We start from the raw sequence: 27848 nt of genomic DNA, 5'->3' as shown, positions 1-27848 counted from the left end.
CTCTGGAATAGCTACATGGTGTCTGTGTGTACGTTTGTAACCTGAGCCAGCACTACAGGAAGAGGCACTCAGCTGAAAAGGGAAGTTCTTCCCAAGCATGAGAAGACATGAGGATTTAAAAGGAAGAGCAGCAAAGAGAAGGGAAATAACCATGAGTTACAGTAAGGCACACATTACAGTATTGTTTTATGTTAAAAAATCTGAGGGTTTAATGTCACTTTAAGAATACTTGTACCCCTGAATGTCTTGGTCTCCAAGGAACTCATCCAGGAGTTTCTTGAATGATTCCACACTCTTCGCTGAAATCACTTCCTGCGGCAGCGAGTTCCAGACCCTAACCGCTCTAACTGTGAAGAACCCCTTGCGCCCCGTGTGTAGACATTTTTTTTCTACCAATTTGTGGTGGTGCCCTCTGGTCTTTGTTACGGAGCTAACTGTAAACAGTTTGTTAATAATGTTGCTATCGCCGTTGAACAGTGTATACAAGAAAATCATGTCCCCCCTTAATCTCCTAACCTCCAAAGAGAACATATTTAATTTTAACAATCTTGTTTCATAGTTTAGGTCTTCAAACCCCTTAATGAGTTGGGTTGCCCTCCGCTGGACTTTTTCCAGCTCAGGGACATCTTTTCTGAGTATCGGGGACCAAAACTGGACCACATACTCCAGATGTGGCCGAACCAGTGATCTGTAAAGTGGCAAAATTATAGACTTGTCCCTGCAGTACATTCCCTTCTTAATACAGGACAGGACTCTGCCCGCTTTGTTTACAGCAGTCTGGCACTGCGAGCTGTTCTTCAATCTGCGGCCTATAATGACCCCCAAATCCTTCTCCATTTAAACTTCAGAAAGGCCAACATTGATAAACTACGCAATATAGTGGGTGACATCGAATGGGAAAACTTATTTAATAAACTAAGCTTTGTCCAGAGGTGGGACTGTTTCAAGAACAAATTAAAAAATGCTATTACCAAGTGTATACCATTGGGTAACAAAAGTAAAAGATCAAAAACTAAGCCTATATGGCTAAATAAAACAGTAAAACATCACATTAAGGAAAAGAAAGTGGCATTTACTAAGTATAAAACCGAGGGGACAGTATTGGCGTTCAAAAACTACAAAGATGTAAACTAGTAGTCCGGGCAGCTAAAATTGAATGTGAGAAATATATCGCCACAGTTAGTAACAAACGACAGGGAGAGGGCAGAGGCGCTAAATAATTTTTTCTCGTCCGTATTCACCAAGGAAAAAGACGGGTTTAATGTACATGATAAAACACATAGTATAACAGAAAATATACCTCAGTGGTTGACCGAAAAGCTGGCATACAACATAGGCTGAAACTACTTAATGTAAATAAAGCATTAGGACCTGATAATCTACACACAAGGTACTCAAGGAACTCAACAAGGAGATAACGAGACCATTATTCCTCATTTTTAAGGAATCCATAATGACTGGTAGAGTGCCAAGCGACTGGCGGAGGGCTTATGTGTTACCTATATTCAAAAAAGGGTCAAAATGCCAACCCGGGAACTACAGACCAGTTAGCCTGACATCCATAGTATGCAAACTGTTAGAGGGAATTATTAAGGACTACTTAGTGGAATTCCTCAAGGATCATGGCATAATAACTGATAACCAGCATGGATTTAGGAAGGATCTTTCTTGCCAGACCAACCTGCTAACCTTTTACGAAGGGGTAAGTAGAGATCTGGATGGGGGGAGGCCGGTGGACGTAGTATATCTGGACTTTTCCAAAGCATTTGATACGGTGCCACATAAACGCTTGTTATACAAGCTAAGGTCTATGGGCATAGATGAAATAGTGAGCATGTGGATAGAAAACTGGCTAAAGGAACGTGTACAAAGAGTATCAATTAATGGCACCTTTTCAGACTGGGCTGAGGTCATGAGTGGCGTGCCCTAGGGTTCTGTGCTGGGCCTCATGCTCTTCAACCTGTTTAATAAGGATATTGGGGAGGGAGTGAATAGCCGTGTCTCAGTGTTTGCTGATGATACGAAAATTGAGAGGGTAGTAGACACAGATTTAGACATTGTAACATTACAGGAGGACCTGGATAAAATAGGGGAGTGGGCAACTGTATGGCAGATGAAGTTCAATGTCGATAAATGTAAAGCAATGCACTTTGGAGTTAAAAATAGGCAAATGGACGATATACTTATGGGTGTGCCACTAGGGAAGTCAGAAATGGAGAAGGATTTGGGGGTCATTGTAGACTGCAGATTGAACAAAAGCTCGCAGTGCCAGGCTGCTGTAAACAAAGCAAGCAGAGTCCTGTCCTGTATTAAGAAGGGGATGTATTGCAGGGACAAGTCTATAATTTTGCCACTTTACAGATCACTGGTTCGGCCACATCTGGAGTATGCGGTCCAGTTTTGGTCACCGGTACTCAGAAAAGATGTCCTTGAGCTAGAAAAAGTCAACCAAACCAAACTCATTAAGGGGTTGGAGGACCTGAACTATGAAACAAGGTTGTTAAAATTAAATATGTTCTCTTTGGAAGATTTGGAAGATTAAGGGGGGACATGATTTTCCTGTATAAACTGTTCAATGGAGACAGCAACATTATTAACAAACTCTTTACGGTTAGCTCCATAACAAAGACCAGAGGGCACCACCAAAAATTAGTTAGAGCGGTTAAGGTCTGGAACTCACTGCCGCAGGAAGTGATTTCAGCTAAGAGTGTGGAATCATTCAAGAAACTCTTGGACGAGTTCCTTGGAGACCGTAACATACAGGGGTATAGGTACTGCTAAGAGCAAAATCACACATGGACTCATATACACGCACACACCTGCTCAAACATAAATGCATACATGCAATAGGTTGGACTTGATGGACTTATGTCTTTATTCAACCTCAAATTCTATGTAACTATACAATGCAGCCCCCCACCACAACTCACACCCAATGCAACCTCCTGCCCCAATCCCACATACATACAATGCAGCCCTCTCCTCTCCTCACATACACACATACAATGCAGCCCCCATTCCCCACACATACTTACACTGCAGCTCCCCCACCACAGTAAGTCCCTGAAGTACTCCTGAAGATGATGGCAGACGCAAGTGGGCACGGCCACATGCTGTGCAGGAACCGGAAGTGCTCTTGAGTAGGACTTCTGTTCCCTGTCAGTGGGGATTGCAGGCTGTGGATGGCTCAGTAAAAGCTGGTTGGGGCAGAGCTGAAGAGGCTCCAGCAAGCTTGACCTATGTAGTGGCTCCCCCATGAAAACACTGTGCCCAGGACAGCTGCCCTTCCTTCCCCATGCCCTTTACCTGGCCTTGCTTTTGAGGTAAGGCTCTACAAGGCAGGCAAGGCCTTGGCTCACCTGGTCTGATACTTACCTCTTCCTCTATTCCAGCAATCCTCACCGTGTTACCCTGCCCGGATTCACACAGCCTTTTTTTCTAAAGCGTTCCTAACCTGGACCGCTTGAGCTTGCCTGCCGAGAAAGAACGTTAAAAAATGCCCATCCGCATTCAAGAAATGTTTAATGACAACGGCTGGACAGCAGGTGGTTAAAGTAGCCACCGTTCCAAGCTCGCTCCCATGATAGACTATAATCTCAATTCAAATTAGTAAAATAAACATGAGATTGTAGCCTATCACGGGAGCGAGCTTGGAGTGGTGGCTACTTTACACCACACACAGGAGGGACGTGCGGTCAGGGGAGGCAGAGCCTCACCTAGAATTATGTAGGAAAAAGCTGTCAACTTCAAGTCTGCAGCTGACAGCTTTTTCTCCATTCAGATCGGCATCTAGCAGGTTACACAGCAGGGAGATCCTCCCCGCTGAGTAACCTGTCATGGACAGAGCGCTGCTTCGTCTGTCAAGGCTACATCCGACAAGGGGCGGAGCTTGGGCCGACAGGGCGGGGCTTCGGGAGTCGGGGGGGCGGGACGTGCTGGGGAATGCCTCACCTGGAACAAGAGGTACTGCACGTCACTGACACACAGGCACCATGGGGAACAAAAGTAGCCACCCTCCAGAAGGAAGGACAGTGTCAGCACCAATTCAGAGATGATTTGAGGATCTACAGCCCAGCGATACACAAATAAGGTACATTTTTGTTTATAGTTAAGGTACTTGAAAGCACGTTTAAGATTTGTGTTTAGTGTCACTTTAACCTCTTCCTGACTGACGACGAACAGTGTACGTCGCCGGCATCGGGGCTGTTTAAACTATATAATGTGTGGGGGTTTTAATTAATTTTCAGGCCTAAAATATGGAATATAACATGGGTGCAAAAATGAAAAAAAGGCCTCAGTCATGAAGGGGTTAAAAGAGAACTATGAGGTGAGTGCTTTTCACTCATCCTCATAGTTCTAGCCGACCTGTGACAATTAAATAGGTTATACCTACATGTAAAGGGAACATCACTGTGCAGCCCGCCAATTGACATCGAACCTTTCTTCTGCAATCTTCCCAGCTGGTCAGTGTGCCCACAAGTATGGACCAAACTCCAAGGCATTGGCCTATACACATACAGCACAGCAATGAAGTAATAAAATGAACTAGGATCACACTAATCCAGCACGCTATTATTCTGAGTTGCCCCACTCAAGCGGCGGCCATATTGAGTGGGGCACGTGAGATTAAAGGAGAACTATGAGGTGAGTGCTTTTCACTCACCTCATAGTTCTAGCCAACCTGTGACAATGAGACTGTCACAGGTCAGCTCAGTAGATCGGGAAGTGAGCGAACACATACCGGAGTTTGCTCACCTCTCGATCCTGTCACGGCTCTCTGCCATGACAGGGGTGGGACTGTATTCCCCCTCCTCCAGTGCTGACTGGCGGAACGGACGGGGGAGGGTACAGCTGGCTCTGCCTCTAGATATGCAGAGCCAGCTGTCAGTCACGCAGCTGGGCGGATCCAGACATTATTGTAACTCGTGGTATACTACGGCGTCTCAGTACACTGCGAGCTGTAGCTTGCGGTATACTGAGCCTAGGGTGACAGGAGGACGCTAGTTTGTGTCCTCCCATTACCCTAAGGAGAACTATGGGGAAAAGCCCTAACCCCATAGTTCTCCTTTGAGTAGTGTGGGGACTTGGTGGGAACCAAGTCCGTCCAAAACTGTCACTGACACCCTTCAGCCCAATCAGCAAAAGTAGGGGTATTCTGTGCTCTTTTGTGCCGTGTAGCTGCAGGGCAGGTAATGCCTAGGCTGCATCTGATTGCACAGGCTTGGCTGAATTTGGTTCACACCAAGTCTCCGCACAACACTGTTGTTAAGTATCGCATGTATTATACAGGTCTACTGTACACATCTGCCCTTAAAGAGGGACAACTGAGGAGGAAAGAGGGATTTGGTTCTCAAAGATGGACAGTCCCTCTAAATAAAGGACAGTTGGGGGATATGTGGATGTTATTAATCGCTCTCTTACAACCTTTCAGGTCTGCTGATACTCCACAGTGCTTTATTGTCAGCTGACTTTATGTAACCGTACTGAAGGCTGTTTCCTGCCATGTACAACCCCTGAGTCACAATGTTTCCATCCTCAGAATATTTGTGGCATTACTTTCCCCATTATGCTGAGCACGAACCAAGGAACACTGCTCAATCTGCCCGCTAACATTTCGCAAGCAGCCCACCTGCCGAGACGTCACCTAAACTTCTACAGATTTTTTTAAAAATAACTTTATAGACAACAGTACGGGCACACACCAGCAGGAGCGTTATTCCCGGACAAGCGTGCAGTGGCGGCGTTTCAGTGACGTCACCCAGCATGGCGGCTCTGGCTGGCTTGAGGGTCCTGGGCTACGGCGGTGGGGTAGCATGGGCTGCACGCGCCGCCTCGTGGCGGGTCCCTCGCGGCCAGGAGCTCGGGGGGCAGGGGCATTTGGTGATACGTGTGTACGGCACTGGGGGGCGCCAGTACAGCTCGGAGGCGAGAAGCGAGGACGAACTGAGGGTCAGCTACCTGGAGGGAGAGGAGCAAGGTAACGGCGTGACGTCATCCCGAGTGCGTCATGGCTCACCTGCTGCTGTGTGAAAGCCCTTTAAGCTGGTGCATTATTACGCTATGCGAGGCATGATTGTGTGCTGTGTGGATAAATCATTGATGGAATAACAGATTTACAGCATAGTAAAAGAGGGTGAAGTGTGGGAAATTTAAAGTGAAGCCCCACACAAAACCTTTTTAAAAATAATCAGGGTTTTATTTTTGCACACGGGCTTACAATACCCTGCATTCAAATCTGTAATTTATATGGCTCTGAATGCAGCTGTATTGTATTGGGCCCATTCACACCTGTTGGCCTTGAGGGTGCGCAGTGTAGAGCTGTGTAAACCAAAATTGGAAAAATCTGCAATCCAGGACCACTGTATGTTATGCTGTGTGCATGTAAACATTTGTCCTAACGTTAACATGTGTACAGCACAAATGCACTTTATTGGAGCCACTAGCGTCCTGGCAACTAAGGATGCCAGTTGGCAGGAGATGCTTACATCCTAGCAACCAAGGGTGCAAGGCAGCAAGAGGCTTACATCCTAGCAACCATGGACACCAGGTGGCAGGAGATGCTTATGTCCTAGCAACCAAGGATGCAATATGGCAGGAGACTCTTTCATCCTAGCAACCAAGGACACCAGGTGGCAGGAGATGCTTACGTCCTAGCAACCAAGGGTGCAAGGCTGCAGGAGACTCTCTTACGTTCTCGCAACCATGGACGCTGGGTGGCAGGAGATGCTTACATCCTAGCAACCAATGACATTAAAAGGGTTATTCACAAAAGAATGAAGAGTTTGGAGAAGGCAGGAGAAGGGAACAATCTAGGACAACATCGCTGAACAGGAAAGTGAGCTGAATTTGAGAATGTTTCCAAATCAGCTATGTTGTCCTAGATTGTTCACTTCTCCTGCCTTCTCCAAACTTGTCACCCTTTTGTGAATAGACCTGTAAGTGGCAGGAGGCATTTATGTCCTAGCAACCAAGGAGGCCAGGTGGCAGGAGATGCCTACTTCCTAGCAACCAAGGATACTAGGCAGCAGGAAACACTTCCATTCTCGCAACCAAGGATGCTAGGCAGTAAGTGATCCTTACGTCCTAGCAACCAAGGACACTAGGTAACAGGAGATGCTTATTTCAAGAAAAAGATTCTATGTAAAATTATACACCTTGTGGATGATGCCTTAGTTTGAGTATTGTGGAATGGTTATAAAATCTCTCAAGTGGTTATTGCTGTATGTGTTCCCACTGGGGAGATTTTCCTGCACACCGTCACCAGAAAGTATTCACAGAACGAGTGTAAATAACACCTCTGACAACTAGCACCAGAACCATTTGAAGGTATCCCTTCACCTCCTGTTCTGGTGACAACCATAAAAAATTTTACATTTTCCCTAACTTTCAGACAGTCCCGGTGACATTAGTCACAAGGACAAAGAGAGTGAATCGTTCGAGCAGAAACACAGACAGCATTAAACTCTGAAACATGTTTTCAATAATGAATCCAGATCAAACAGCTATACATTACCCAGCAAAGTGTTTCTTTAAATCTTTGCCTGAGCACTTACAGACATCATGTTTCCAAACAGTTGGCTCCGACTCAGCTTTCCTGAACTTCCAGTCCAGTACAAGATACAAGGGACAGAGCAGTCTGCAGCAGCGGTACATCTAATAGCTTAGAGGAAGGTGAGCAGGGAGGAGGAGAGTGACTTGCCTTGTGTCTTTGTGTGGAGATGCACACAGCTTACTAGCACACACAATGGTGGCTCCATAGGTCCCTGCAATGAGCCACCCTAAAACAGGAAGTCAGGGCCAGTGCCCAGAGGACCAGCTGATTCTGCTGCAACCTAAACTCTTTAAACATCAAGGAGCAGTATCCATTGTAAGTGATTTCATCCGCTTTTCCAATAGCTTAAAAGCCTTTTGACTTTTATATCACTTTATGTGTTGCGCAATGCAATCTACTCTTTTTATATAGCTATGCAACAAGTAATTTATTGCTTATATAAAAGGACAGAGCTAGTGATATATAACTTTCATGAGGGAACAACCATTTTAGAGATGGCGGGTTAGCTTTATTGGCTCTGACCTGCTTCGCCTGGCCTAGTCAATAGTAGTGATGGGACCGAAAAATCACAAATGTTTGTACAAAGTACAACTAAAGGCTCCTGCATGGCGGCCTAAACAAGTGGCAAACCAGTCATTATAGGATACATAAATCTCATAAACATTGGTGCTAACACTGTCCTTCCTTTTGGTGGGTGGCTACTTTTGTTCCCCTTGGTATTTTGTTCCCCATGGTCCCTGTGTGTGTTGTAAAGTAGCCACCACTCCAAGCTCACTCCTGGTATGGACTTCAATTATGTTTAGTTTACTAATTTGTAGTGAGATTGTAGTCCATCACGGGAGTGAGCTTGGAGCGGTGACTACTTTACAACACACACAGGAACCATGAGGAACATGGTTGTTCATTTTTGTTAATAGCTAAGATACTTGAATATATTTTAAAGATTTAACTCCTGAGTTTAGAGTCACTTTAACTTATTTCATTTTACTTAGTTTTTTATCTAAGATAAGAGAGCTGACCACCTCCGTTTCCTATGTGATAGTACAGAAGCGGTGACAGGCTGTCTTTTTTGAGACACAGTGGTCTATTAGATGTCTGAGGACTTCTCTGTCTCCAGCGCATGCACATTGAGGAAGTAGAGTACCCAATCTGTTTCTTAACCCCTTCATGACTGAGGCCTTTTTTTCATTTTTTGCACGCATGTTATATTCCACATCTTAGGCCTGAAAATGACTTAAATGGATGCGGGGGACTTTTACATTTTTTTTATTATTATTAGATTTATTTTAATTTAAAATTACTTTTTTATTTTACTTTACTTTGACTGCTATCACATGGGGGGGCTTACAAGCCCCACCCCTATTTGATAGCAGATGGTGGTGACAGGCACTCTTTAAGGTAATGCTGGGGGTCCAAAAGACCCCCAGTGTCACCTTTTACACTGGAAATAAGCTATTGAAGTGCAGATCGCACTTCAATAGCTTATAGCTGGGCTGCAGGAGCCCAGAACTGACAGCCCAGGGACCGGAAGTGATGCAATCTGCATCGCTCCCGGTCCCATAGAACGGGGAGGGGATCGATGAACGGAAGTTCGTCGACCTCCTCCCCAGCTCCCCGTGGACACCAAGGACGCCGGTTCCGGGCCCGTAGGAGGGGCAACAGAGCCCAGGAAGCACGGCGGGGGTGTCCGGCGGGGTGGCCCCTTCTTCGGGACACAGAAGCGATCTGGCGACAGGTAAGTCGCCAGAATCGCTTCTGTTGTAAAGCCGACGGTCGGCTCTACAAGTTTAAACAGTGTATTGCCACCGGGAGTCTGTTTAAACAGCCCCGATGCTGGCGACGTACACTGTACGTCGTCAGTCACGAAGGAGTTAAAGGAGAACTATGAGGTGAGTGCTTTTCACTCACCTCATAGTTCTAGCTGACCTGTGACAATGAGACTGTCACAGGTCGGCTCAGTAGATCGGGAAGTGAGCGAACACATACCATACTCACCCCTCGATCCTGTCACGGCTCTCTGCCGTGACAGGTGAGGGACTGGACTCCCCCCGCTCCGATCCTCCAGCGCTGACTGGCGGAACGGACGGGGAGGGGGCGGGTACAGCTGGCGCTGCCTCTAGATAGGCAGAGCCAGCTGTCACTCACGCAGCTGGGCGGATCCAGACATAATTGTCGGGATCCGCTTCAGCTGCGGCGTCTTAGTATACCGCTATTGTTGCTCGCGGTATACTGAGCTTAGGGTGACGGGAGGACGCTAGTTTGTGTCCTTCCGTTACCCTAAGGAGAACTATGGGGAAAAGCCTTAACCCCATAGTTCTCCTTTTAACTACCTGTTGTCTGATTGCTCAGTTCTGAGTACTTCTTTTTTTAGCCTTCAGAGATTGTTAACCAATCACCATTATACAATGTGAGTGACAGGTGAGCCCAGGGACTACAAGAGGGAGCAGGCTCTGCACAAGCCAAGCATTCCCAAAGATTAGCCTGCAACACACGGGGCAAAAAAGGTCTTTAAAGATCACGGTTTCTACATAGTTCCACCTTTCTGCTAAAAGTATTTATATAGAGGGAAGGACTACTTCTGTCAAGTTTTTTTTAAATCTATGTGTGTGCTCGTGGACAGTGATCAATGAAACAGAAAATGAGAGAATTTCAAGTATTTGTCACTGGAGGAAGGAAATCCTCCACAGGGGATGCCTGTTTTAGTGGAGGAGTTTGATTTCAGTTTAGGGAGATCTTCACTTTCTTCCATGCTCCAGGACAGGAAGGGAGAAGAAATCTCTGCAACCTGCAAGAGGTACAAACCCTGTGCCACTCTGTTCAAAACTAAAAATGTTTTGGCTAGAGTTCCACTTGAAGTTCAGATTTGCTTTAAGGCCGGTTCACACTATCTGCATTCGGGTTGCGCTGACCATTTATTCCAGCACAGCCTTAATGCAAGGCAAATTGCCTTGTCATGGATAGGTTCGGTTCACACCACCGCATTCCAGTTGTGTGCGCTTAATAAAACTACGACATCCAGGCATGGTAAACTGCATCGCACTGCAGCGAGCCCATAGAACTGAATGAAATGTCACTTGTGACATTTCAGTAACGTTCTACAGAAAAAAAACCCCAAGACAACAGTGACATGCAGCTCTATCGAGCGCATCGGCACTGTTCGGGTATATGCACACCAGCACCAGCTGAGCTTGGCTGCTGGTATTATCGTACCCTGAATGTATTGTTCTTTATATGTTGCAAAATAATTTCTGGTCATATGTGACATTTGGTGGAGCTATGTATGCAACCTGTATGACTAAGTTGTTACACTGAAAGGTTTTGGAGTCCATGCAATGATTGATCTCTTTCTGAGACAGACTCTTAGTTTGAACCAATTACAGTTCTTTGTCTGCCCGTGATACAGATGGTAGAATTTCTTATGAGTCACCAGTAACAGGAAAACATGGTCAATGTTTTCTGTAATAATTACACAGCTAGACTTTTTTTTCTAGACAATACGGGATTGGAACAGCATGGTATGTTCTGTTCTTGAAAGAAATTATAATGACTGAATAATGACTGAATATTTGTTGTAATCAAAAGCCAGCTCAGCTATTATTATATGGCCTAGTTATTGATCGGATTAGGTTAAAAACCGCTGCTCTAATCAAAGTTGGGCAAACGGCATGTTGGAAAATAAGAATGTATAGTAACTGTACATGCCCACAGGGACAGATTTCTCACTAGGCCTCATAGGCCATGGCCAGTGGGGCCTTGGCCGCCATGGGCAGCACAATATAAATGTATGCTGGCTGACAATACTTATAGGTTGCTATTTATAGGCCTCCTGCATACTTATTAAGCCTACATTGAAGGAAATAAATAAAACATTTCTTGTTGTGTCACTATGGCAGCATTTCTTAACCTTTTTTCAGCCACGGCACCCTTTAAAAGTAAACACAATCGATGCCCTAGTCTTACATGTTAAAACCGTAATTGTGAAAAATGACGTGGGGTCCCTCCAAAATCAAATCCAGACTCTTATCCCAGATAGGGGTCTGGTATGAATTTTAAGGAGGACCCACACAAGAACACAATCAGACTGCCACCTTTCACATAGAGTCCCCTCTGACACTAGGAGACCTTCTTCATATCAGAAGCCCCCCTGCACCTCTGAGCTCCCCTGTTTCTCATGAGAATCCCCCTCTTTCACATTAGAGGCTTGATGCTGTGGGAAAATGTTGAGGCACCCTTGTTTAGAAAGGCTGCATTATCGCACTGACTGTGTCTCTGCAGATACGTTCTTGGTCGTGTAAATGCTGATTGTGCATTTCCAGGTACATTTGTGTTTTATTTTGCCATTATTATATATTTTGTTTTGCTTAGGTAAAGCGGAACTGAAATTCCCCATTAAAATTTCCCTCAAATCAATTTCAATCCTGCATATTGTCAAAGCCAAGTTATCTGGAACTCTACTATATTTGATTTCATGGCTTTGTGCTACTGACACCAAACTGAGCATGCCCAGTCTCAGCAGCATTTTCAGCATGAGCGTTGTGCCGTGACCTGCAGAGCATGGATGACAAAATCTGGAGGAAGCCAGAGGAAGTGATGTATTTGAAATTAATGGTGTGGGGAACATACAGTATGATGTGACATTGTGAGTTTATCTGGCTGTTGACTGTGGAGTTCAGTACTGCTTTATGGAATGTTTAATCCTCTGTCTTTGTGTGTAATTATTTCTTTTCTTCTTTCATGTTTGTGTGGAACTGTGCATGTGTCCTCTGTGTGAGGGAAGAAATGTCCAAATCAGTAGGAGACGGAGTGGCAGAATGTAGCTGGCCTGGGCAATACCTGCATGTGTCCATGTATTGGATTGAGATCTGGTGGCTGTGCAGGCCATCTGAGTATAGTGAACTCATCATGTTAAAGAAAACACTTTTAGATGATTTTAGCTTGGCATGATATGGCACGTTATCTTGCTGTAAGCCATCAGAAGATGGGTACACTTTGGTTATAAACGAATGGACATAGTTAGCAGCAATACTCGGGTAGGCTGTGACATGTAAACAATGCTCAATTGGTGCTAAGGGGTCCAAAGCGTGCCAAGAAAATATCCCCCACACCAGTGCACCACCAGCCTGAGCCGTTGCTACAAGACAGGATGGATCTATGCTTTCATGTTGTTTACGCCAAATTCTGACTTGAGCATCCGAATGCTACAAGCATTGATGGAGGAATCCCACTCTTCGCTTTGGCTGATTTGGCTGAGCTCATTGGCTGCCACCTCAGTTCTTTCGAAGATTTTCCAACCAGCTGTTTTGATCAGCTGATCGAGGTATGCCAGCCAAAAGGGTACCTGCTGTGTAAAATTTGGATATTGTATGGTGAGTGTTAGTATAATCTGCAGTAGCCCTACCTTACTTTGGATCATTTAACCTATTCATGTTAGCAGGGGACAATTGTAAATCTATTGCTGCAGCGTAGTGGAGGTGTGTGCTGTTTATATGTACTACATATACAGTACACTATAGCAATAGATTTACAGCCAGCCTTGTCCCAGCTTCCCTCACTTACAGTTTCACTCCGATACCTGTTGCCTCACGCGGTGCATCTCATTGTCGGCGCTGGGCAGGATCGCTGCATCGCGTCTCGGTGCTCAGCTTGTGGGAGGTGCTCACAATTCTGCCCTGCTAACATGAATAGGTTAAATCATAATCCATAGTACATATACAGCACACACATCCAGTACACTGCAGTGATAGTTACAATTATCCCCTGCTAACATGAATAGGTTAAATCATGATCCATAGTACGTACCATGTAGTTGTACTATGGATCATTTAAGCTATTCATGTTAGCAGGTCAGAATTGTAAATCTATTGCTGCAGTGTATTCTATATGTACTGTACATGTACTACATATAGAATACACTACAGCAATAGATTTACAATTCTGCACTGCTAACATGAATAGGTTAAATGATCCATAGTACAACTACATATTATGTACTATGGATCATTTAACCCATTCATATTAGCAGGAAAGAATTGTAAATCTATTGCTGCAGTGTATTCTATATGTAGAACATGTACAGTACATATAGAATAGACTACAGCAATAGATTCTTGTTGTTCACACAAAACACTAAACTTTCCACTTGAGGCCAGGCCCTCACTTACAGGTGCCTGTTTGATCGAGGTGCCGAACGATTTTCCTCACACATGAGGACGTCGTTGGCGCTGAGCTGAAGAGGAGTGTCGCATCACTGCTGCTCCGGTGGGTGGCGCTCCAGGTGGGGTCCTCTAGGCAGTCGCCGGCCACCTAAATTAGGACCCCACCTGGAGCGCTGCCCACCTGACGCGACGCTCGGCAAGGCAAGTAAAGGAAAAAAAAACATAGCGCAAGCATCGGCGCTATGTATTGGGCATTTTGACAAGTACTTGCCCTGTATCAGTCCTGATACCGATGCTGGTATCGGGACATCCCTACTTCAAACCCCCCACATGTTTGCTTACCTATCTAAGCATGACAGCCTAGGCCTGTTCCCTCCCATTGAATTCTCACTGATTTTAATGGGGCCATACCAAGAGACAATAAACACTGGGAGAAAGGCCCTATTGAAATCTATGAGGATGCATTATGCAAGTGTGGTAAGTGGTGAAGAATATTCTAACTCAGAGACTGTATACAGCAAAAAAGCAGCAGATGTGATGGTGGCAAGTAGTGAATGGGAGGGGAGGAGGTAGAAGGGCTAGGGAGTGTAGACTACTGTACATTTGACTATAGGTGTTCTTGTCCTTTAAGCTTCTAGAGTTATGCATATAATCTATGTCGTGGGAATTGTTGACTTGTATTTATTCAATCAAAATTCCCAGGCTTGAGTCAGACTTGTTTTTGAATTGAGACTTCGAATTCTCATATCGAAACATTCATAGATGTTTGTGTTTCATGTTTTTTCAAGGACCCCGATAGAGTAGTGAGTCACTGTGAGTACTTGTAGTAATCCCTGCTTAAATGTTCTGTTCTGCCGAGCTGTACCCTGGCGTAGGTAATGTCAAAGGTGTTACAATGTGTTATGGTTATTGCTGTCGCTCTGGAAGGAATTTGATTAAAAAAAAAGCAGTGTTACCGTAGCAACCTGATTATTTTTAAGGAACATTGCTATTTATAACATATATTGAAATACTCAGATATATAACAGCATTTAGCTTTGCTTTGTCCAAACTCATTCTGTTCTGACTCTGATACATAAAAGAGCTGTACAGCATGCACATAGCACAGCAGTTTAGCACAGCAGTTTAGCACAGTGTGTGAATTCTTTATAGGATAGGTCATACATTTAGAAAGTAGACCCATTTGGTGCATGAAGTTATTTAGGACTACAGGGTTTCACAAACTTAGAAAAGGTTTGCCATGATTGCCACTAGACCTTGCATGCTGTAAAAAGCACTTTGAAGGAGTTGTTAAGTCCCAGCATATAGTATAACCTGTTATAACATCAGCATTGTCATAGGGATACATAATATAGTGTTTTTTTATAATGCAATCAAAGCTTACTTGAAAAAAAATCCTTTTATGTAGTGAGTGCTGCCTTCTGTCTGCCTTTCACTTTCATCAACTCCCTGGACTCCCAGTGTGCTTTGCATCTCTTTTCCTGCTGCTTGATGTGATACAATCTCGATTTCTCAAGGCTACATATCCCATCATGCATTGCTTCCAGAAGTAGGTAGACCGGAAAAAAGGTAGCCTGTATTCTTTTTCTAGAGTGCTACTTGGAACTGGAACAAGTAGGTAGACCTGCAAAAAGGTAGTCTGTATTCTTTTTCTACAGTACTGCTTGGAACTAGAAGAAGTAGGTAGACCCCAAGAAGCTTGACCTAAAAATAAATGCAAAAACGTGCAGCGCGGGTTTTCAAAACGTATAAGGGACAAAACCCGCTGAAATTTGCCCCAAAGTAGCTCATGTGCTATTTTGAGCAACAGGTGTATTTCTGCTTGCGACAAAACTCACAGGTGTAAACGGGGGCCATAGAAATGAATGGGATTCTTTGGGTGGAGCGTTTTGTCATGCTGAATCAGCTGCAACAATACGCCTAGGTGTGAATGGAGACTTGCAGTACTTAGATTCTGCAGACGGCAGTTGAATGTAATAACATTGGTGGGTGCAATAGCAAGCCTGCTATTGGCCATTTCAAATTGCAATAGCCCGATTAGTTGGTTGCAGCCCTCCTTATAATGCTGCTGGTGTTGTCCTTATTTATGTGTAGAGCATGTTGAAGATTTTTTATTCGAGTTGAAAGAACATCTGGGGGTGCCACATCCAATTTGAAAATAATTGTAACAAGATTATACAGATAGTGGACTTTTTAGGCACCTACTTGGACTACTAAGTTTCAGTGTTGTATTTCATTGTGAGGGGAATTTATCAAAACTGGAGCAGACAAAATCTGAAGCAGCTGTCCATGGCAACTAATCAACTTCTCTCTTTCATTTTAACAAACTGACGAGAGAAGCTGTATGGTTACCATGCACAGCTGCTCCAGATTTTGTCTCAGCTGGCTCTGCCTCTAGATAGGCAGAGCAAGCTGTCACTCACGCAGCTGGGCGGATCCAGACATAATTGTTGTGTTCCGCTTCAGCTGCGGCGTCTCAGTATACCGCGAGCTGTAGCTCGCGGTATACTGAGCTTAGGGTGACGGGAGGACGCTAGTTTGTTTCCTCCCATTACCCTAAGCAGAACTATGGGGAAAAGCCCTAACCCCATAGTTCTCTTTTTAAGTTTTGATAAATTCCTCTCATTGTCTGTCTTTTATTCAGTATACAAATATATTAAAACCATAAAGCACATAAACTAATAAAATATGGCTCCATTAAAAATAGGGCTGCGGAAATTAACGATTAATTTCTCGATTAATCGTTAATCTTTTTGATCGATTACATTTTTTTGATCGCTAATGAAAATACTCACCTCTCGGCGTTCGCTCACCTCTCGATCCTGTTACAACTCTCTGCCGTGACGGGGGAAGGACTGGATTCCCCTCTCCCCGCTCCGCTCCGCCAACGCTGACTGGCGGATCGGACGGGGGAGGGGGCGGGTACAGATGGCTCTGCCTCTGGATAGGCAGAGCCAGCTGACACTCACGCAGCTGGGCGGATTCAGACATAATTGTCGGGATCCGCTTCAGCTGCGGCGTCCCAGTATACTGAGCTTAGGGTGACGGGAGGACGCTAGTTTGTGTCCTCCCGTTACCCTAAGGAAAACTATGGGGAAAAGCCCTAACCCCATTGTTCTCCTTTTAATAACGTGCTGGATTAGTGTGATCCTAGTTCATTTTATTACTTCATTGCTGTGCAGTATGTGTATAGGCCAATGTAGTTGGAACGGTATGTGCGTTATAATTAATCTAAATTAATCGAACACGAAAATGTTAATTAGTAACAGCCCTAATTAAAAACAGTGTTGTCTCATTGAATCATCCCTTTCCTTCACACCTATGTATACACTATCTGTATAATGTTGTTACAATTATGTGTCTAGCATGAAGAGGTTATGAAGCAGAGGAATAAGTGCAGAGAGTAAGTTGTGCTTTTAGCAGTATCTGGAAATTAGGGTGCAAATGTGTAGTAAAGCCAGGTTGGAGAAATTGCTTGAAATGGTTTTGAGTAATTGGCAACCGTTGCAGAGACTTACAGTGAAGAGGCACAAGAAGTGAGGTAGGTGAGTTCAGTAGAACTTAAAATAGATTGGAATGGCGCCAGACTTTTTATTGGTGGGCCACAGAGGAAAGTCTTAATGTTGTGAAGCTATGATATAATGCCAGCATGCATTTGTGTTTCAGTTGCCTGAAGGAAGAGCTAATGCTAGGCGGAAGTTGATCTGTGATTTTTGTAATTCAAGTGAGTGAACAGAATCTAGTATTACCACTAAGCAACCAGCTTGGGTAGCTGGGTTTAGGGTGTTATTGACAGTATGTGTCTTATCGTCTCAGTCTGCTTCCTTTCCTGAAATAAATTACTAACTTCTGTTATATACTGTACATATTAGGGATTCACCAATAAATGATGAAGGTTACTTATGTTAAAGCCCATCTGAATGTTTGTTATCTTTCTACCAGGAATTGTGGTACTTGGAATCAATCGTCCACAGGCAAAAAATGCTATCAGTAAAGGTTTGGTCAAATCGGTAAGTTACAATTATATTATTTGTTTCTTTCTGTACGTTAGAAAATGCTAATACTCAAAAGTATTTGCAGGTACAACTGTTTCATAATCGGGCTGTGAAGAACATTACCAAGGGTTACACAATGCAGGAACACATTCAATAAACATCAGCATAGCAGTGATTAGGAGATACTGTCAGTGCTTCTCTTGTGCATAGTGTGTGTGCGTATATTTTTGTATATTGGTATTTTTTTCTCCAATTTTGGTGTATTTTAAATAAAAGTGTGATTAATTTATTATATTGGCTTGGAGTTTTTCAATTCAGATTATTTTAAATCCATGAAACTAATTAAAATGTCTAATATAGTACACACAATTATTACAAATTTTTTTTTATAACAGGTGGGAAAAAAAGTAATTTTCGGTTTCAGCCTGACAGATTCTGGTGCAGGAGGTGCAATGTGTTACCATTAATTTCAATGGCACTCAAACACTCCTCCCGCCCGTATTGGGATCACTCACACTGGAACATACGGTACCGCAATGCCGTGCATTCCAGTGCTTTGCAATTGCAAATTGTGCAATTATATTCTGAAGTAAATGTTATATTTGTAACACTCCATTTCTGTATTTTATTTTAAATAAAATGTCATTTAATTTTTTTATCTCCGATTAATCCCCCAAAAAATTGGTTAACTAATCGTTATGAAAATAATCGTTAGTTGCAGCTCTACCTACTATCCAATTTAAGATACTTATAAATCTGAATAATTTGTGAATGAAATTAAATTTTACATGGTAATAGAATGATAGGCAGGGTCAAGACACTATCTCCAACGTGTACATTCCTCTGCTAGTATCGATCTGTTTTTAGTGATGTTATTGTCTGATTCATGCATCCAACCTAATATGAAAATATGAAATATACTGCAACAGCATGGAAAAAACACGCCTTGAAAAACCCCTTTCTAATTGCCTGTGCAATAAATTGCTTTTCAGTTAGTTTGTATAACAACATATTGCATGGCCAGCTGTTTCTGACATGTGCACATTTTAGTATACTAATTTAAATAAGTAGTACATGCTCTTAGTGAATAAAATTGTTTAATGAATGGTTTTGACAAATGGCATATCACTGTCTCAAGCTTGTGAATGTATGTTTTCCAGATGATGAAGACAGTTGATTCATTGAAGGGCAATAACAAAGTGAGGACTGTAATCTTACGGAGTGAAGTCCCTGGAGTGTTTTGTGCAGGTATGTATTAAGGAAGGCAAACCATTCATTCTCTTGTGCTTTGTATCTATTGTTAACTAAATTAGTGCCTCTACACACGGTATTCAGGAATCCACTACTCTTCCTAAACCTAAGCTCCTCCAGCTGCTCTCCTGGTGTTGTGAAACAACTCCTATTGCCCCAGGTCACATAATGCATCCCAATACTTATTTCTTGGCATATCACTAGGTATCCATTCTACTTATATTATTATTATTATACAAGATTTATATATAGCGCCAAAAGTTTGTGCAGCGCTTTACAATATAAGGAAGACATTACAATCGCAATACAAATCAAGACAAGATGGTAAGGAGGGCACTGCCCGTGAGGGCTTACAATCTAAAAGGGAGGGGCAAGTGATACATGAGGAGGTATCTGTGTGGGGATGAATTCTTTGAGAAAGTCATAGTTCAGTGGTTAGGTTGAGGTGGGATAGGCTTCCCTGAAGAGATGAGTCTTAAGGGATTACCTAAAGGCAGTCCGTGTGGGAGCCAGACAGGTTGGGGTAGAGAGTTCCATAGGATGGGAGAGACTCTAGTGAAGTCCTGGAGGTGAGCATGGGAGTAGTTGACGAGGGAGCTGGAAAGCAGGAGGTCTTTTGATTTGTGCATAGTGTGTGTGCGTATATTTTTGTATATTGGTATTTTTTTCTCCAATTTTGGTGTATTTTAAATAAAAGTGTGATTAATTTATTATATTGGCTTGGAGTTTTTCAATTCAGATTATTTTAAATCCATGAAACTAATTAAAATGTCTAATATAGTACACACAATTATTACAAATTTTTTTTTATAACAGGTGGGAAAAAAAGTAATTTTCGGTTTCAGCCTGACAGATTCTGGTGCAGGAGGTGCAATGTGTTACCATTAATTTCAATGGCACTCAAACACTCCTCCCGCCCGTATTGGGATCACTCACACTGGAACATACGGTACCGCAATGCCGTGCATTCCAGTGCTTTGCAATTGCAAATTGTGCAATTATATTCTGAAGTAAATGTTATATTTGTAACACTCCATTTCTGTATTTTATTTTAAATAAAATGTCATTTAATTTTTTTATCTCCGATTAATCCCCCAAAAAATTGGTTAACTAATCGTTATGAAAATAATCGTTAGTTGCAGCTCTACCTACTATCCAATTTAAGATACTTATAAATCTGAATAATTTGTGAATGAAATTAAATTTTACATGGTAATAGAATGATAGGCAGGGTCAAGACACTATCTCCAACGTGTACATTCCTCTGCTAGTATCGATCTGTTTTTAGTGATGTTATTGTCTGATTCATGCATCCAACCTAATATGAAAATATGAAATATACTGCAACAGCATGGAAAAAACACGCCTTGAAAAACCCCTTTCTAATTGCCTGTGCAATAAATTGCTTTTCAGTTAGTTTGTATAACAACATATTGCATGGCCAGCTGTTTCTGACATGTGCACATTTTAGTATACTAATTTAAATAAGTAGTACATGCTCTTAGTGAATAAAATTGTTTAATGAATGGTTTTGACAAATGGCATATCACTGTCTCAAGCTTGTGAATGTATGTTTTCCAGATGATGAAGACAGTTGATTCATTGAAGGGCAATAACAAAGTGAGGACTGTAATCTTACGGAGTGAAGTCCCTGGAGTGTTTTGTGCAGGTATGTATTAAGGAAGGCAAACCATTCATTCTCTTGTGCTTTGTATCTATTGTTAACTAAATTAGTGCCTCTACACACGGTATTCAGGAATCCACTACTCTTCCTAAACCTAAGCTCCTCCAGCTGCTCTCCTGGTGTTGTGAAACAACTCCTATTGCCCCAGGTCACATAATGCATCCCAATACTTATTTCTTGGCATATCACTAGGTATCCATTCTACTTATATTATTATTATTATACAAGATTTATATATAGCGCCAAAAGTTTGTGCAGCGCTTTACAATATAAGGAAGACATTACAATCGCAATACAAATCAAGACAAGATGGTAAGGAGGGCACTGCCCGTGAGGGCTTACAATCTAAAAGGGAGGGGCAAGTGATACATGAGGAGGTAGCTGTGTGGGGATGAATTCTTTGAGAAAGTCATAGTTCAGTGGTTAGGTTGAGGTGGGATAGGCTTCCCTGAAGAGATGAGTCTTAAGGGATTACCTAAAGGCAGTCCGTGTGGGAGCCAGACAGGTTGGGGTAGAGAGTTCCATAGGATGGGAGAGACTCTAGTGAAGTCCTGGAGGTGAGCATGGGAGTAGTTGACGAGGGAGCTGGAAAGCAGGAGGTCTTTTGAAGAGCGGAGGGGACGGTTAGGGTGATACTCTGAGACCAGGTTTGAGATATATCCGGGGGCAGAGTTGTGGATGGCTTTGTAAGTGATTGTTAATATTATGAATTTTATCCTTTGGGCTATTGGAAGCCAGTGTAGGGATTGACAGAGGAGTGTGGGAAATGGAAGCCAGTGGAGGGATTGACAGAGGGGGGTTGCAGACACTGTTGGTTAGGTGAATGAGTCTAGCAGCTGCATTCATGATAGACTGAAGGGACGATAGCCTATGTAGAGGTAAGCTAATGAGGAGGGAGTTGCAATAGTCAAGACGAGATATAACAAGTGAGTGGATGAGTAATTTTGCAGTTTCATTGGTGAGGAAGGGGCATATTTTGGAGATGTTACGAAGGTGAAGGTGGCAGGATTTGGATAGTGATTGGATGTGGGGAAGAAAGGTGAGGTCCAAGTCAAGGATGACACCTAGCACCTTGGCATGTGGGGAGGGCTGGATAGTTGTGTTTAGGGCTGCAGCTACCGATTATTTTCATAATCGATTAGTTAGCCGATTATTAAGTTCGATTAATCGGATATAAAAAAAAAGGCTCCAGTGATGGACTACTAGTTTCTATTGAGATTGTAGTCCATCACGAGAGCAAGCTTGGCGTGGTGGAAGTAAAAAAAAGAGTGTGGTGTACAATATAGTACATTATACAGCGGTGCAGTGCAGAATACCAGCAGCTATAGAGGAATGTAGCAATAGTACATTATACTATAATGTACTATTGCTGGGATTTGTAGTCCTCTGTAGCTGGGGTTATTCGGCATTGCGCTGTATATAATGTATTATTGCTGGGATTTGTAGTCCTCTATAGCTCGTGGCATTCTGCAGTGCGCTGTATAATGATTATACGGCGACATGCAGAATACCAGCAGCTATATAGGAATACAACAAATGCCAGCAATAGTACAACATTATACTATAATGTACTATTGCTGGGATTTATAGTCCTCTATAGCTGGTGGTATTCTCCATTGCGCTGTATAATGATTATACTGCGCAATGCAGATTACCACTGACCAGTTATAGAGGAACTACAAAACCCAGCAATAATATATTATACAGCGCGATGGAGAATACCACCAGCTATAGAGGAACAACAAATCCCAGCAATAATACATTATACAGGCTGTTTAATGTATTATTGCTGGGATTTGGTGTTCCTCTATAGCTGCTGGTGTTCTGCAGTGTGTCGCTGTATTATACAATGCAGAACACCATGCACAATACAATACAATGCAGAACACCATGCACAATACAATACAATACAATACAATGCAGAAAACCAATGTATAATAAAACGGCACACTGCAGAACACCAGGAGCTATAGAGGAACAACAAATCCCAACAATAATACATTATACAGGCTGTTTAATGTATTATTGCAGGGATTTGGTGTTCCTCTATAGCTGCTAATGTTCTGCAGTGTGCTGCTTTAAAAAAAAAAAACAACACACAGGAAATATTTAAAAAGCTCCCGGCCGATCTCGACTTACCTTGAATGACGGTGTTGTCGGCGGGCAGCGGCGAGCCGGGGGGGGAGGGCCAGACGCATGTCCTCAGCGTGGGCATGGCGTAAGCGGCGTCGCGTGAGCGGGTATACCAGCGTAGGCGCGAGCGGCTCAACCGACGTAGGCGTGAGCGGCGTGCGGGTATACCAGCGTAGGCGCGAGCGGCTTTACCGACGTGGGCGTGGCGTAAGCAGCGGCGAGCTGGAAATTTGAATTTTAGCCGAGGAATCGATTTTAATCGACTTAATCGAATAATTGTTGCAGCTCTAGTTGTGTTAACAACCTCAAGGGAAACGTTGGGGGAGGGTGCACGGGCAGGAGGAAATATCATGAGCTCTGTTTTTGAAAGGTTGAGTTTTAAGAAGTGTTGCGACATCCAGACTGATATGTCAGTTAGTAGATTAGGGACACGCAAGGACACTGAGGGGGTGAGTTGCTGAGTAGAAAGGAAGATTTGAGTGTCACCGGCATAAAGATGGTATTGGAAGCCATGTGAGGTTATTAACTGACCAAGGGAGGAGGTGTAGATAGAGAAGAGAAGGGGTCCAAGGACAGAGCCTTGGGGGACCCCTACAAGAGGATGAGGAGGGGAGGAGTTAAATTTGTAGGTCACACTAAAGGAGTGCTTAGATAGGTAGGAGGAGAATCACGAGAGAGCAGAGTATTGTAGACCAAGCAAGTGGAGTTTTTTGAGGAGGAGCAGGTGGTCAACAGTGTCAAAAGCAGCAGAAAGGTCTAATATTAAGAGTAAGGAGTAGTGACCATTGTTCTTAGCTGTTTATAAGTCATTAGGGAGTTTTAGGAGGGCGGTTTCAGTGGAGTGTAGGGGGCGAAAGCCGGACTGTAAGGGATCAAGGAGGTTGTTATCAGCAAGGTGGCGGCTCAGGCGGCTGTAGATAAGGCGTTATATGAGTTTGGAGGTGAATGGGAGTAAGGAGATTGGTCTGAGATTGTTGAGGTCGGTAGGATCCATTGATGGTTTTTTGGGTATTGGGGTGACCAGGGCATGCTTTAGAGGGGAGGGAAATATAGAGGAGTTCGTTGTGTGCATAGCAATTCATACATATTGCAGGATTTACTGATCATCCTGAGATCTAGGACAGATTGGTAAATCCCAAAAGTTTTAGAAACCTTAGCATGTCAGCATATTCTGCAGCAGGCAGGATCATTTAGTAGGATTAGCCTCTGCAGGCAGACTTCTGCTTCCTCTATTATTAAAGGGGAACACAGAGATATGAAATATGTGGGCAGGGAAACATGGGTATGTCAGGAGAACTTTGGTATATTTACTATGGGTAAGGTCAGATGGGTGATTTCATTTTGTGTTAAAAAAAAGTAATTCAATGCTATTGAGAACATTAAAAACATAACAATTTGTAAAGAAAACCAACAAATTGCTGCAGGTAAAAAAGTAGAGGTACCGACACCTATCTGCAGCAACCTTTCCTGTTATGACTGAACTTCAGGCTATTTTGACAGGCAAAGCTCTGACACTTCTAAGTAGTGTCAGGGCTTGCTGCTAAGCCCTGTCCCCACACATTTCTTTTGGCCCAATACTATGATGGTCAGCCTTAATGACCGTTAGGAATGTCCATGAGGCAGAAAGTGATGGGTAAGTTTTTTCATTATCAGGACATTTCAAGCTTTGCCAGAATAGCCTGAGAATCAGCTGTGATAGGTTTGGGAGGTTGCTAAAAGGATTTGCAGACACCTCCCAGGTGTGTGTACTTTATGCCTACAGCAGTTTATTTTTCTTTACAAGTGTATTCCTAGGCCTACCATACTATATCAGCATTGTTTATCTTTCTAGCATATTACATAATTCTAACAGGGCAAGGTGATTTTTTTTTTTTTTGATTGTACACAAGTGATTTTCAGATAACAATTTGCAACCAAGAGTATCATGCCAATGGTTGCCTTTAGTGTCTTCTTAAAAGAGCTGCTACAGCAGTGAAATGATGAAGATGTCATTGGCATTTTATAAGGTACTCCACGGTGGCTCTTTTACAGCCTGGCCATTATGTCAATCCATTTAACAGCCTAGCCATTGCAGTTATCCCGAGGACTTTTATATTGCTGGACAAGGCTTACATATAGAAGCAGAACCTTTCCATCCTGAAGGATTTTATTTGTGCTCCTTATACCGACTACCAGAATTTGGAAGTAAAATGGTAGAAGAGGCAAAGTGCCACTGCTTTTTCTACATACCACACATGCTTTGGGGGCTGAAATAGGGGCTCTAGCTCACTGCATGAAGTTGGAATTGCACAATCTAGAGCAGTATTAGACTGTAACCAGTGTTGGCTGTGGCAAATTTGTATTTTCGATTCAGGACTAATTTGTGAAGCTTATTACTGAGACTTCCAAATGTATATATGCTAATTAATATATACTGTTTGCTTTTTAACACGCCATTTACTAAAATACTAGGGATGCACCGATACCGAAAGGAAGCTGAGTGGCGTGTAATGACTCGTCGCCCAGCTTCCCAATTAGCACGGAAGCCGTCGTGACGAGGAAGCATGGATCTGGCTTTCTGGCCAATCAGGAAGCTGGGGGGCGGGTAATGACTTGCCACCCGGCTTCCTGATTGGCCAGCTTTCTGACAAGTTGAGGCAAGCTTCAGATGGAAGGTCCCTGTTTTTTTTAATGCTGGTTCTCTTATTGGCATTTGTTGCTGTGTTGCCCACAGTGCTTGGTTAAATTGCTTTGGGATGTCCCACGTCTCAGAATCTTTTAATGAACTATTAACTATGAACATGGGATTTTTAACTTAATGTAAGAATTTTTTTGGGAGTTCATTAAGAAACACAGGTCCTACTTCTGCTATTCCTCAAACTTAATGTAAGACATTTTTTTGGAGTTCATTAAGAGACACAGGTCCTACTACTGCTATTCCTCAAACTTAAGCATGATGGGAGTGGGAGGAGTTATCCTGGCTTACTGACACTTTTTGTTGCGAGTGTCCAATGTCCCAAAGAAACAGGGGGAGGTGAGCATTGGCATAGTTCAATCAAAGCGAACATGTAAAAAAGCAACGATAGGGTAACTGTGGTCAAGAATAACTAGGGGCAACAGAAACGGTGAAATACTCATCCAAGGTGATCACCATTGATGAAGACCTGATCCATGCATGTCGATCCACGACCATTTAGGAGGACAGAAGAAATCTTGGGGGATCCATGCTCTCTGGTAGAGACAAAAAGTGAGTAGATGGGATTGGTGGTACATGAAGCCGATGGGACAGCTGGAGCATCAGGGGCAACAGTAAGTGGTCTTGAACAAAGAATATCTGGAAGTGGGATGGCATATGCCTCCTGGCTTAACTCCCAGAGTACGTCAGTAGAGTATGACACGCTTCATTGCCACGCAAGTCTCCCAGGCAAGACTGTGATTCATGGTCATCCAGTGCAGAGTGTTGCTTCTTTGTGCCATAGGGATCTTGATTTGCAGGTAAGAGGTCCGTCCTCCTAGGGTGGGTGGAAGAAGGAATAGGTGGTCACCATCTCTTGGGCCCTAGTGTTGCACAGGGCTTTAGATCTTCATACCAGACCGGTATTAATATGGATGGCATTTCAAGTTGGAGACAGAAGTCAATAATATCTTCCGGGGATCACAGATTAACGCTCTGTATGTGGCAGAGAGACAGAAGGGAAAGTGCCATCTGTACGCGATGCCATGATTGTGTAGGTTATCCTAACCAGCTTATCCCTATCCCTCTCAGTGCCCACTTGCTCTATGTCCCGCAGCCTGTGGCCTATATCCTGAATGTCCTTTTTAGGCTAAAAAACGACCGCGCTCAGGGCTTCCTTTATATCACTAGTGACAGAAGTAAGCTCTGATCTCGTAGGCAGTTGTTTGATGTACTCCAGCAAGGGGCCATCTCAAGACTGCTGACGAAAGGGCACTGGACTTAGGGCATGTGGAGGGGTGGACGTTGCCATGTTAGATGGTGGTTGGTCCAGGGCCTTGTGGTGTTAAGTCCGGAAAATCTCCAGTACCTGTTTGCTGAGTTGAGTCCCTGACTGCATGGGTAACTTTGTGGGATAGGTCTCCCACTTTTCCGCATAACGATCTGAGGATGGGTGCAAGAGCTGATTTTAGGTTTCCGTGTGCTGGAGCTACTGAATTAAGCAACCATATTGTATGTTACGGAAACCATGCCCCAGAAGTATTTTCTTAACAACTTTATTTTTGAAATGGCTTTGTAGCCAGTCTGATTTTGGGGGGCTGCTGGATTTTCAGTAGAACAACCTTTATTTTCATATAGCTCCTTTTTTTTTGTACACCTTAAGTTATATCTAAATCAATTTTGTTATTTTTGTATAGAGTATGGAAGGGTTAAAACCCCGGTCTGTTTATTTATAACTTTTTTCTGTTTGTGTCACATTGAAGGGATTTCCATTCACTTTATGTCCTGTAAACACAACAGGAAACAGGAAATATTTCTCCAAAATGAGGGATATGCTTTCTTAGACAGCTGTTAACCCAACAAGTGTCTTCATTGGATGATTTATCTTGTATTCCTCTTCCTTCTATTACCAGTGACACATTCACTAGGACACATGGCTGGTTTGAGAAAGGCAAATAGGCTGTTCACTTTGCAGGGGAATTTACACTTTGTTGGGGAAGTTTGCCTTATCTTTGTGAATGAGGTGAAGTTCTGCTGACTTTCATCGCCAAAATCATGTGCAAATATACTGGTTTTTTTTTTAATTTTCCTTCCACGGGATTGGGTATTCTTTGCAAAGTGAATGATGACCACATTCACTAAACTAAGGGAAAATTCTGATGCAAATTGCAAATTCCCTTGCAAAGTGAACAACCTATTTGCCTTTAGTAAAACACCCCCATAAAGTGCATTCGTCTACCTAATGGGGCATGCTGGCATTAGCAAAGTTCTTGCAGGGAGAGGTCATATGGATGGGATGTGGGACCAGATGCTGCACAAACCTGTAAAGGACTTCAGATTACAATAACGGCTTTTTTTATGTTGCATATAAACTCCTGTAATAGATCTTGTTCCCTAGTATGCTTTATTGTCTGCTGTTTCCTGG

At 43.2% G+C, this 27848-nt stretch overlaps 1 protein-coding gene across 1 annotated transcript in view; it reads left to right on the top strand.

Moving 5' to 3' along the window:
- Positions 1–5682: 5682 nt before the first annotated feature.
- AUH (AU RNA binding methylglutaconyl-CoA hydratase) overlaps positions 5683–27848 on the top strand; it is a 159515-nt gene continuing 137349 nt past the window's right edge. The window contains exons 1-3 of the mRNA XM_018556669.1: positions 5683–5977; positions 17650–17717; positions 18863–18950. Of these exons, the coding sequence (XP_018412171.1) occupies positions 5764–5977; positions 17650–17717; positions 18863–18950 (370 nt within the window). The 5' untranslated portion in view covers positions 5683–5763. The remainder of the gene's footprint in view (positions 5978–17649; positions 17718–18862; positions 18951–27848) is intronic.

Source organism: Nanorana parkeri, unplaced genomic scaffold (genome assembly GCF_000935625.1).
Source record: "Nanorana parkeri isolate BGI_ZX_2015 unplaced genomic scaffold, ASM93562v1 scaffold246, whole genome shotgun sequence".
Classification (NCBI taxonomy): domain Eukaryota; kingdom Metazoa; phylum Chordata; class Amphibia; order Anura; family Dicroglossidae; genus Nanorana; species Nanorana parkeri.
Note: the sequence above shows the minus strand (reverse complement) of the source record. Positions and strands in the feature narration are given on the sequence as shown.